At 32.0% G+C, this 11,996-nt stretch overlaps 2 protein-coding genes across 11 annotated transcripts; one reads left to right on the forward strand and one right to left on the reverse strand.

Moving 5' to 3' along the window:
- Positions 1 to 5,388: 5,388 nt before the first annotated feature.
- LOC108326945 (pentatricopeptide repeat-containing protein At1g01970) lies at positions 5,389 to 11,502 on the reverse strand. Of its 10 annotated transcripts, none has more exons than XR_008246859.1 (5): positions 11,079 to 11,502; positions 10,311 to 10,851; positions 9,035 to 9,812; positions 6,385 to 6,496; positions 5,389 to 6,299 (listed from the first exon to the last, which is right to left on the reverse strand). XR_008246859.1 is itself a non-coding variant. In XM_052872800.1 (4 exons), exons 2-3 carry the CDS (start codon positions 10,761 to 10,763, stop codon positions 9,036 to 9,038), a joined length of 1,230 nt encoding a protein of 409 aa, XP_052728760.1. In that variant the 5' UTR covers positions 10,764 to 10,851; positions 11,079 to 11,502; the 3' UTR covers positions 6,352 to 6,496; position 9,035. The 10 variants fall into 10 exon arrangements, 7 of the variants coding, with proteins under 7 accessions (XP_052728760.1, XP_017416062.1, XP_017416065.1 ...); XR_008246857.1 differs by having other exon boundaries at positions 6,385 to 6,552; XR_008246858.1 differs by having other exon boundaries at positions 6,385 to 6,837.
- LOC108327832 (vestitone reductase) lies at positions 5,441 to 6,862 on the forward strand. The gene is made up of 4 exons (XM_017561550.2): positions 5,441 to 5,561; positions 5,687 to 6,214; positions 6,353 to 6,545; positions 6,721 to 6,862. Exons 1-4 carry the CDS (start codon positions 5,441 to 5,443, stop codon positions 6,860 to 6,862), a joined length of 984 nt encoding a protein of 327 aa, XP_017417039.1.
- Positions 11,503 to 11,996: the final 494 nt, after the last annotated feature.

Genomic DNA, 11,996 nt, shown 5'->3' on the forward strand with positions numbered 1-11,996 from the left:
ATGATTATACACTTCACTTTCATTGTCTCCCTGAAGTGTAGAATCAACATAAAAAAATTCATACTCATTAAATGTCACATCCGTAGAGATATAAAATTTCTTTGATGGTGGATGGTAAACACGATAACCTTTTTTAGTTGATCCATACCCAACAAAAACACATTTGATAGCTCATTCTTCCTTTTTATACGTTGATGTGGGTGTAAGTGAACATATATAACACATCCAAAAATATGAGGTGGTAAATGAACTATGGAAGGAAGGATATAATGATCATACAACACATCTAAAGGTCTTCAAAAGTTAAGCACACTAGAAGGGATTCAATTAATTAAATAAACTGTAGAGCTCACAACCTCAGCCCAAATGAGATGAGACATTACCATCTAACAAAAGTGATCTTGTCACCTTTAATATATGTCTATTTTTCTTCTAAGCCACTCTATTTTGTTATGGTGAATAAGGACATGTAGTTTGATGCAAGATGCTTTTAAAGTTCATGAACTCTATTAATTTAGTCTTAAAATATTCTCCTCCATTATCTAATCGAATGACCTTAATAGATGTTTTAAATTGTGTAATAATCATATGATGGAAGGAACGAACCACATCACACACATCACTTTTATGTTTAAGAAAAAACACCCAGGTTACCCTAGTACAATCATCAACAAAATTGATAAACCATTTTTTTGCATTATGTGTAGATTGTGTGGCAGGGTCCCAAACATCTGTGTGAATTAATGAAAAAGGAAAATAAGTTTTTTTATTGCTTAAAGAAAACACAACACAATGACTTTTTGACTTAACACCAATTTCACAAAAAAAAATCAGAAATATTACATTTATGAAATAATGATGAAAATAATTTTTTTAAATAACCAAAAAAGGGATGTCCCAACCGTTTATGCCATAATCAAATTTTCTTTTGTTTTTATCTTGTATGTGGTCATTCGCAAGACAAATCAACGATCCTTTATGGGTTTGTTATAAGACATTTTCAAGATAATACAATCTTTCACTTTCTCTACCACTGACAATCATCTCCTTGGAATAGATGTTCTGGAATAGACAATGGGTTGGGTAAAACAAGATAATGCAAGAATGTGATTTGGTTAACTTGCTGACGGAGATAAGATTACACTTCAATGTAGGAACAAATAAAACATCAGGAATCGATAAGGAAGGTAAAGGGATATAGTACCTACACCTTCAATAGGAGATGAGACCCCATTGACATTAATAATAACACTTTTAGAACAATTAGGGGGAAAATTAGTAAATTTATGAGGATCACAAGTCATATGATCATTAACACCTGAATCAATTATCCAATCACTACCCCTAGTAACAATAGAAAAATTAAGAGCAGAGTTAGATATACTTGACTTGATCACAAATCCGACAATAGTAGAAATATTGCTCTTAGATGCAGCGGAAGTCCCAAAATCATGTTTCTTTGATTGATTTTTATTGGAAGAAGTCATCTAAAAGATTCAATGAAATAAAAAAGCATCAATTCCTAATTGTAGAGGATGTTGGTGTTTGACTCTTGATACCATATAAAAAGGTTTAAAGAACAATTTTGATGTGTTATTTCAAATAGTAGTGTATCATATATATACATACAAGGATCCTATAATTTCTCATCTATTAAAGGAATGACATATGCAATAATCTACACAAAATGACATATTAAAGGAATGACATATATATATATATATATATATATATATATATATATATATATATATATATATATATATATATATATATATATATATATATATATATATATATATGTGTGTGTGTGTGTGTGTATGTGTGTATATATATATATATATATATATATATATATATATAAGATTTTATAACTTACCAGCCATATTTTTTGGTGCACTAAGATGCTAAACAAGTTTCAAAAGATCTCAAGACAGACTCTAAACACCAAGTTTACTCTTATATTGATTCCTTTAGAATTTTTCCTGTAAATACCCCCTTTTAACCAAGTTCATAGCTTTTACACATTTGTGTATATATGACAACATATTAAACACACGACAAACCAAATTTCATTGAACTAAAATACTAAACAAGTCTTAATTGGCATCAACACGGACTCTACATATCAAGTATCTTGCTAAATTAACTATTTTAGAATTTCCCTTGTCAAAACCCCAATTTTAGACTAGAAACCAACCAAAATTCTCACTTTTCATTCCATGAATATCTAAGAGCAATTTACACACATATATACCATCAATCTATTAGCTCAAATGATCAAAACAAGTAACAATCAACAAAATCTCACGACAAGACTATTCCAATAACAAAGAACACACATTTTAAACCAATTTCAATGAAATCATGTTATTCAATCTTAATGAATGAGTCAATTTATTCAAATTAAAACACATTAATTCATATTATCAAATCACTAAAACAAAAGTCAATAGCATTTCACTTCCTTTACCTTACAAAAGACCCAACTACTCTACAAGAGCTAAAATGACTCCCAAGTTCAAGAAACTATATCTGCACCTACAACTCACAGAATAATGATTAGGGTACGCAATTAGAACCACTTATCAACAGAGAACCTAAAGGAAAACCTAGGTGACACATGATTAGTGGAAAACTGCTCACATGCATTGAAAAACATGAAAACTAAAGAAAAAAAATAGAAATTAACTTACTCTTTTTCAAGAACTGTTCAGCTAGACTAGAAGACCTAACCGCAGTTATCACTTTGACACCCTCTAATATGCAAACAGATGACCCAACAAGTAGAATCTCTAAAGAGAGAGAAGAGCAGAGGAACTGTTTTTAAAGATATTGTGTGACTTAAAATAATGAAATTTGTCTTTTAAAACTTTTATCTATACATTAAACTTTTAACATTAAAATATTTGAGTTTCACTACTTAAGTCACACTACCATTTTCTAAAAAAAAGACAATCTTTAGAAGTTCTTACAATAACTACTTTTTAAATTTAAATAATTATCTATTAGAATAAACTTTTTAACAATTATTGTTAAAAACTTTTTAACAATTATTTAAATAAACTTTTATCTATACAAATTATTTATTTTTATAACTATTTTTAATAATTATTTTATAATTTTAATAAATTTTTATTAGAATAAAATAGAAATAAACGCATGCGCGTATATAGTTCCACTAATTATATTTAAATGTAATAACTTGACTTTTGACTATTAATTTAAACTAAATTATCCCATTGAAGAAAAAAAACATAAATAAAATAGTCTCAAAAAATGGATTCTTTGATTTTTTTAACTTGAATTCCTGATATAGTGTTATTTATCTACATTAACATGGGATTTTACGGACAAAAATTATAAATTTAAAGTTTGAAGATATTACAACAAGAAGAAAATATTTTTCAAAGATAAAATCATTTTTTATACGGATTAATGTTATTAATTTAAATTTCTGAAAAATAAACATAGATAACTTATTATTGGAATCAAAATAAAAAGGTACTAAATTTACAGGACTTAAATTATGTTTAAAACATTATAGGTACATAAAATAAATTTCTCTTATTGATGTTTACATATGATTTTCAATTTTACTCTTTAAATTTTTTTAAAAATTAAAATAATTATTTTATCAATTTTACTCTTTAAATAATCATTTCTTTAAATTTAATAAATTTTTTCTTAAGTTTATTAACTTTTTTTAATTAAAAATTACATATAAAATAAATAAAAAATATTTAACAATAAAATTATAAAAATTATTTATATTTCAATTGGATTCTTTTTTGTGTAAAATTGTAGCAATTAGGGGTCTGCCGTCAAATTGAACAAACGGCCGTTTAAGTTTGGGTTTGGTGGCATGATGACTATATTGATTAATCACACCTGACATTAAAAAAACAAGTATGAATTGATTTTTTTATTAAAAAATGGATTGCACAGATGTTAAATCATGTAACTTAAGGACAAACTGGGAAAAAAATTATGTGCAGCCCTGCAACTGAGAAATCGAAATCAGATTGGGGAAAAAAATTGGACTCCAAATTAGGGTTCGTGGGAGAGAAAAAGAAACCTCAATAATTCCCCAATTCAAGCCCTTCAAAGAAATTTCCAAATCCAATTTCATAACCTAACCCCAAAATTGCAACAGTTGAATTCCAAATCATTTTACAATCTGCAGAAAGGGAATCAAAAACCACCACCCCCAATTCGCGGGCCACACGCGAGAACAGAGAACTCAAAAACGCCAAATGAAAACCCTTGCCACGAAACGCAGAAACCTCGTAACCGTAGAGGCATCGCCATCGCGAGTGATGAAAGTTCCGTGTGATCCGCCGGTTTCGCATCCTCCTCCCTACAACCAGAACTAAACCAGAAAAAGAAAACGGAAGAAACTCCCTCCCTTACGACGCGAATCAACGCAAGAAAAGAGGGAAAGGGAAAAAAAAAAGAATGTCCAACGTGCTGTCGCAAACCACCACAAAAGCCGCTTGGTCGCGCCATCTCTACACCGTCGCCGCGCCATCACTACCGGAGTCATCTCTCGTTCCTGCGATACCCAGCCATACCCCAGAGTAAGAGAAAGGAAGAAATCTCTCTACGTTGTGGTTAAAGCAAAGAATAGAAAAAGAAAGCGCTTCCAACGCTGGAATTCTTGATTCAAGCAAAAGAAACAAACGTCCAGAATCCTGAAACTCACCTTCCCCAATTTGATTTCGATTTTGCAATTGCACAGGAGAATAGGGCTTTCGGCACTTTGATTTTCCAACTTTGCCCTTGCTTAAATTATATTTCCACTATCTACATTTAATTTTTTAATTCAAAAATTAAAAAAATATAATTGACACACATTTTTAATGCCACGTAAATTAAAACTACACTGTCACCATGCCACGTAATACTCTCCTGCGTTTGATCAATTTAACGGCAAGCCTTTATTTAATTCAGTTTTACAAAAATAAGGATCCAATTGAGACGCCGAATAAGTCTGAGACCTATTTGAGAATCTGAACGAAAATAGGGACCTGTCCAGACATTAAACCTAATAATAACAATAATAATAATTCTATTAGTTTTTATTATGTAAAGAAAAGTTAACACACTAATGTTATATAATAAACCATGTTAGCCGGATAATACACTCTCCCGCGAAAAATAATATGCTTTTCTTTTTGTTTCTTATGAGTTGAATATGATTTAAAATATTTTATTAACTACTAACGTTATGATTTAAGTACATCACTATTAATTAATTATATATGTAGACGACAAGATTTTATTAATGCATAATCAGTCTTTTTCTGTTTTATCTCATAGCTAAAATAAACAGAAACTGAAAGAAATGAAACATATAGATATGTTATTCTTATACACACAAAGAGCAACCAGAAGAAAAGTATCGGAGATTGAAGAGTGACACATTAAGAGTATTCAAATGGAAAAGGGAAAAGGTAAAGTTTGTGTCACAGGAGGCACAGGGTTCATTGCTTCATGGATCATCAAGAGACTCCTTGAACATGGATATTCTGTTAATACCACCATAAGATCTCATCCAGGTAAATAACCCTTTCGATGGAAAAACCAGTACTATGACCATGATGATGCAGAATTTGGTATGTTTATGACTGTACCAACTATTAGACAAGGTTATAATTATGTTGTTCTATTTTGGCATGAACAGGAGGCAAAAGGGATGTTAGCTTTCTCACAAATCTACCAGATGCATCTGAAAAGCTACATTTTTTCAATGCTGATCTGAGCGACCCAGAGAGTTTTGGTCCAGCAGTAGAAGGGTGTGTTGGGATTTTTCACACTGCCACACCAATTGATTTTGCAGTGAACGAGCCAGAAGAAGTTGTGACCAAAAGGGCCATTGAGGGAACATTAGGCATTCTGAAAGCAGCTGTGAAATCAAAGACAGTGAAGAGGGTTGTCTACACTTCTAGTGCTTCCACCGTTTCCTTCACTGGCCCAGAGCCACAAGATGTGGTTGATGAAAGTGCTTGGAGTGATGTTGATTTGCTTAGGAGTGTGAAGCCATTTGGTTGGTCTTATGCAGTTTCAAAGGTGTTGACAGAGAAGGCAGTGTTTGAGTTTGGAGAACAGAATGGATTGGAAGTTGTGAGTCTTGTGCCTCCCTTTGTTGTTGGACGTTTCATCTGTCCCAAGCTTCCTGACTCTGTTGAAAGAGCACTGCTTTTGTTGTTTGGTACACTTCTTGCACCTTATTCCATTCTCTTCTTCCTTTTTACTTTTCATGTTTCAAACTGTGTTCTATCGAAATCATATGATACCTTTTGACAAGATTAAAGGTTATACAATTGAAGTTGATGTTAAATTGATGCAGGCAAAAAGGAAGAAATTGGAGTGATTCGTTACCATATGGTTCATGTGGATGATTTGGCTAGAGCACATATCTTTCTGCTGGAGCATCCTAATCCCAAAGGGAGATATAACTGTTCACCCTTCATTGTACCCATTGAAGAGATTGCTGAAATTATTTCAACCAAATACCCAGAATTTCAAATACCATCTGTAGAGTAAGTTCTGTTCTCCTTGCACATAGTCAAGTTTTCAGATTGCAGTTTCAGTCACAGTTTCTAACATCACACAATTCACATACACCCACAAATCTAAAAGTTGGTGTGACAGTTATACAGTATCTGGTTTTGTATTAACTGTAGGACTAATGATTGATTTGTGTTGTTCCTTCAGAGAGGTGAAGGATATAAAAGGTGCAAAGTTGCCACATTTAAACTCGCAGAAACTGGTGGATGCTGGTTTTGAGTTCAAGTATAGTGTGGAGGACATGTTTACTGATGCAGTTGAATGCTGCAAACAAAATGCTTATCTTTAAATCATTTCACTCATCAAATTCACAAAATAAAATCAATTATTGTTGGAGGCCTCTACACTGTTTGATGCATGTTGTTATTCCTAATTAGTCAACAAAAGATATAATCTTTCTCCTTTCTCTCAGTACAGTAAAGCTTTAATATTGATGTTTATAGATTTGTTTGAAATCTTTTTATATAAATCCAGGGTGCTGCTGTGAACTAGTTGTTTCGTTGTTGTTCATGATTCTACTATTTTTCACCTTTTGAAACAAGAAATTAGCCAATTTGGATTTTGCAAAGATTTAAGGTATGGACAATTTGTGTGTTTCAACAACAATCACCAAAGCCTTTTCCCGCTACGTGAGGTTGGATCCAGTGATACCACTATCTTCAATCAAAATCAGGCCTTCAAAGAGACAGTTTTAAATAATTAAGGTGAAAGTAATTCAAAATAGTGTTGATGTGATGTTTATTAATCAATTAAAATGGTTAGTAGTGTATGAGTTAAAAGAAAAGATGAAACAGTTATGCAATATCTTTTAAGGGACTAGTAGTTATATACACAATACTTAAACATAAGATTTTACTAAAATTAATTTAAGGCTTGAAGAGACTACAATAATAGTTGATGTAATTTGAAGTGAAAAACTTATTACTCCTAGTTAGTTAGAGAGTAAACTAATATTAAATTTGTTATGGATTTCTCTGGTCGGTCTTCCTTTCCATCACATTTTTCATTTGACGTCTTGCACTCTGTTTCCATTCAATTTAGGTTTGTTCAGAGAGAAAATTTAATGTGTATATTTATATATAAAATTTAACATCCTTCTTGCATCTATTTTCTTCCTTTAAATAATAGAATTCAATGAGTGGATTAAATGGGATGGAATTTAAAATAACTTTCAATTTAATTAATTTAAATTAATTAGGTTAAATTGAATTTATTTTTATTTAAAACTTAGCTCAAATATAGACCAAAACGATTCATTAAAAAAATTATTATCCCTTAATAAATACGATATCTCAAAATAAATAGTTTGTATACTTCTTAATTTTTATAATGTAAGAACAATATTTATAACATTTACACACACAGAATATTCATATCAGAGAACATACAATCAATTTTATAGAAAAATTATTAGTCAATCAGTAATTTTATTATACAATTATTATGCATTATGTTTAATAGGACACTTTTGACATGAGCTTATTACCCAATCCAATTACCCTAACCCATAAAAATAAAATTATATTGGATTTAGATTATACAGATTCACAAATTGTATACAACTCACTCAGCACCTCTACTAACACTTATCCCTTATTTTCCACAACTACTTGGATTGAACCGCACTCATACAGTTTAAAACTAATGATCAGTTAATCTAATTTTAATTGGATAAACTTAAAAACCATCTCAATCTAATTACTCAACCCAACCAACAACAGCATTATTAAATTGGGTTGAATTAGATATTCGTAGATTTAAATGCAAGTAGCTTCCACTCTTTTCATTTACCCCTTATCTTACACATCAAGTCTTCGTTTGACTCCTAAAAATGTTATTTCTAAATGAATTCAAAATATCAAGGTGTCTCAAACTATTTAACACATGCTTGATTCAACCTATTGTAGTTAAATGTTCAATTCTGTTTTATAGCATTTTAAAAAAAGACCATTTTAATAAATTCAGTCTTTATTGATCATGCACTTAATAAATTCAATTATGTTTTGGAGCATTTACTATCTGAGAACTTAAGCACGGGAAGGGCACAATACATTCAATGATTGTTCATGTTGCAATAGAATCTGAGAGAAATGGAAATAGTCTTGGCCAGAAGAGTAAATAACAAGTGAACAATAAACGTTTTAAAACTTACAACTATAGAATTTTCAACCTAGAGAAATGAAATGATAAAGGAAAAGGGTAACACTGGTTCATTATCTTTATATCCAGCACAGTAGATCTAGTGGCTTGATCAGGGATGGAAAAGACAGGAGAAATTCAGTGCATATTGCATAATGTTCATGATATCTCAAAGCTAGAGTACCAATGCATCGAGTAACTTTCATCAAAGAACCATTTCCAGAACAGCTCAAATATTCATTGCATTGCATATTAATTCATTTTCAAAACAGTTAAAATTGAACCACAGAGCTTCAAATAAATAATACGAAGTAACTTCTACATTAACTTATCTGGTGACTGGTGGCAAAGTCTCTTAAAACAAGCTCCACCTCTTCCACCACCCCTAGTTTTCGGAACCACTTAGCTAACACTGCAGAGGCTTCTTCCCCAACCACGATGCCATCTTTCTCCAAATCTAGTAGAAATTCCAATGCTGTATTTATTTTGCCTTCCTTCTCATAAGCAACCAATACTGAAGCTATGCATTTATCAGTGGGTTTGAAACTTGCTTTTCTCATATTTTCAAATGCAATTAGAGCCTTTTGACTTTGTCCAGTCATTGCATAAGCATTAACAACCAAACTGCACATCTTATCATTTGGGGTGATACCAGCCAATTGAATTGCATCAAACACCCTTTGTGCACCTTCAGCATTGCCAATTAAAGAGTACGCTCTAAGCAGTGCCTTATAAACCTCACTGCCTGCGGTTATTTCTTGTGTCTCCATTTCTTGAAGTAAATTCTCTCCTTCTTCAGGCATTCCAGCTCTGATGTAGGCCATGATCATTGCGCCGTATGATCTTTTATCCAAAGGTTCACCAAGCAATTTGATCTCTTCAAAATACTCCTTGGCCCGGTCATGATGGCCAGCCTTGCTGTACATGTGCACCATGGTAGTCAGAATTACTTGATCATAGATGAAACCCATTTCCTTCATGAGTGTGAGAAAATTTTCAGCATCTTCTAGTAGATTGTGCTTGCCATAATAATGGATTATCTTTGTATAGTCACGAATATTGACTTCAAAGGATTCCTCTTGAAGAGCATGTTTTGCAACCTAAAATGTGCAAGAAATAAGCCATAAAAAATGCAAACAAAATATAAGTTGCATAGGTTCAGGTAAGAAAGTTATCACCCACCTCGATAAATAGTTGGGAAAATATAATTTGGCTTAAATTTTCATTCCAATATTTTCAACCCAAAGTGAATCACTCCCTTACTACACAAACTTTCTAGACAGACAAGAACATTTAGATGGTCAGAGGAAAAAATTGCATTTCCCCTCTAAATCACAGAGCCATGAAATGGATAACACGTCAATTTTCATAATACATGTATATTTATCTATTTATTTTATTTATTAATAAGGTCACTTCACTACTTTTATGTAAATACATGAACCTCAAACTGGCATCTTTGCATGAGACTTAACATTTAAAACCAACAAAACCAATGGTGTAAATAAAACACTACCATATGCAATTTGGAATTTGGATAGTTGGCATAAGTTCAAACCTCACTACAACGTATCAAGGAAACAGAAAATGTGAAATACCTCAAGGTAAACAGGATGTTCCATTATTCTCAACTCTTTCAGAACTGAAAGCCAGTCTGCTCTGATAGGGTTCATAATCCTCACCCATGATTCCAAAAGATCAGATATGGTGCCTTTCTCTGCAGAAAAACATATAATCTGTCTCATCAAAGCTTTGCTTCGATTGGACATCCTGAAAGGAAGTTCAGATATGGCCTGTCGTTGTTCTATTGTGACCTTTTTGCCAACCTCAATCCACCTAAACCTTCTTTCATTTTCTCCATTCACTTCTTTAACAACTTCCTCCATACCAATACCAGCTAGTACTGAACCAAAACGGTGTTTGTGGAAACCAAAATAAATTGGGTTTTGGCATGATGAGTTTCTTCTAGACAGAACACCACGATTGATTATTGAGTAGTGTGGGTAATACAAGTTGCACACTAGGTTATTATTGCAGTAGGTGCCCATCATTGAAATATTTGATCAAAACCTGAACCTGATATCTCCTGTGATATTTTAACCAATAAGTCAAAAGATTCACGTCACAATAGGCAAGCACCTGCAACCACAAAATGAGTAATAGCAGCAAACATCTCTTACTCCATTTCCAAAAATTCATCGCGGAAGCAAACATTGGTAACTAGTTTTTTTGTTAACATGATTAATAAAGAAAAATGCTAACTTATTATTCCTCTCTAGTAGCAATTATTTTCTCAAACAAGATGCCAAACTTTTATGACCAAAACTTGACGGAAAAAGGGAGTGTGAAGATTTTTCAAAACTTACCGATAAATGCATTACTCTGGAAGTTCCCTTCACCGTTCTTCAATAACAGAAGTTCAAAAACGTCGTATTACGCAGTTTAAAAACTTGATTGAAAAAGGGATTGTGAAGATTTCTCCAAACTAACCGATAGAGTATTAATAGATTAGGTGAAGCTCCGACACGGCTCGGAGGCCGTGCTTCTCCGCTTCCGACGCGGTGCGGACACAGACACTCAGCGGGAGCGTGCGCGAGACGGTGTCGAACACCCTTCTTTGGGCCAGACACAGCCCTGTTTTCGGACGCGACGGAGAAGACACGGCTCGGTTGTGGGATGGGGAGCTGATACAGTGGTGAAGGTGAAAGCGTCTTTGCGGGGAAGAGTATCAGAAACAAAGAAAGAAGATAGGAGAAATAATTTAATGATTAATTGATGCCAAATTGTTTAATAGTAGACAATTATATATGAAAGATTTATATATGAGAGAATATATATATATATATATATATATATATATATATATATATATATGAAAAATCAAGAAATCCCTAATAAGAAGATATTAGATGCCCCTAGATTAAAAAAATCTTCTAGCTATATTCAAAATAATTTGGTACTACACTAATTTTTCATAAAATATTATTATTATTGTAATTAGTCAACCCAATCATCTATTCTTAAAAGATAGTAAGCAAATTAGAGTAGATGAACTCAATTTCTTTAATATCATTAAGATTGAATGTAGAGATAAGCTTTATTACCTTTTATTTGTTCTAAGAACAATTCCTAGAAAATTACCTTTCTTATGACAAAGGAAACACCTTTGGTTATTGAATTTTTCTCTTATCTTCTTCCTTTTTAATAATTCTTCTTCTTATTATTATATTTAGTCAATCAGGTTTTCCTTTTTAAAAAGTATATCAGGAAAACTAATCACTTAA

The sequence above is a fragment of the Vigna angularis genome, chromosome 2 (genome assembly GCF_016808095.1).
Source record: "Vigna angularis cultivar LongXiaoDou No.4 chromosome 2, ASM1680809v1, whole genome shotgun sequence".
Taxonomy (NCBI): domain Eukaryota; kingdom Viridiplantae; phylum Streptophyta; class Magnoliopsida; order Fabales; family Fabaceae; genus Vigna; species Vigna angularis.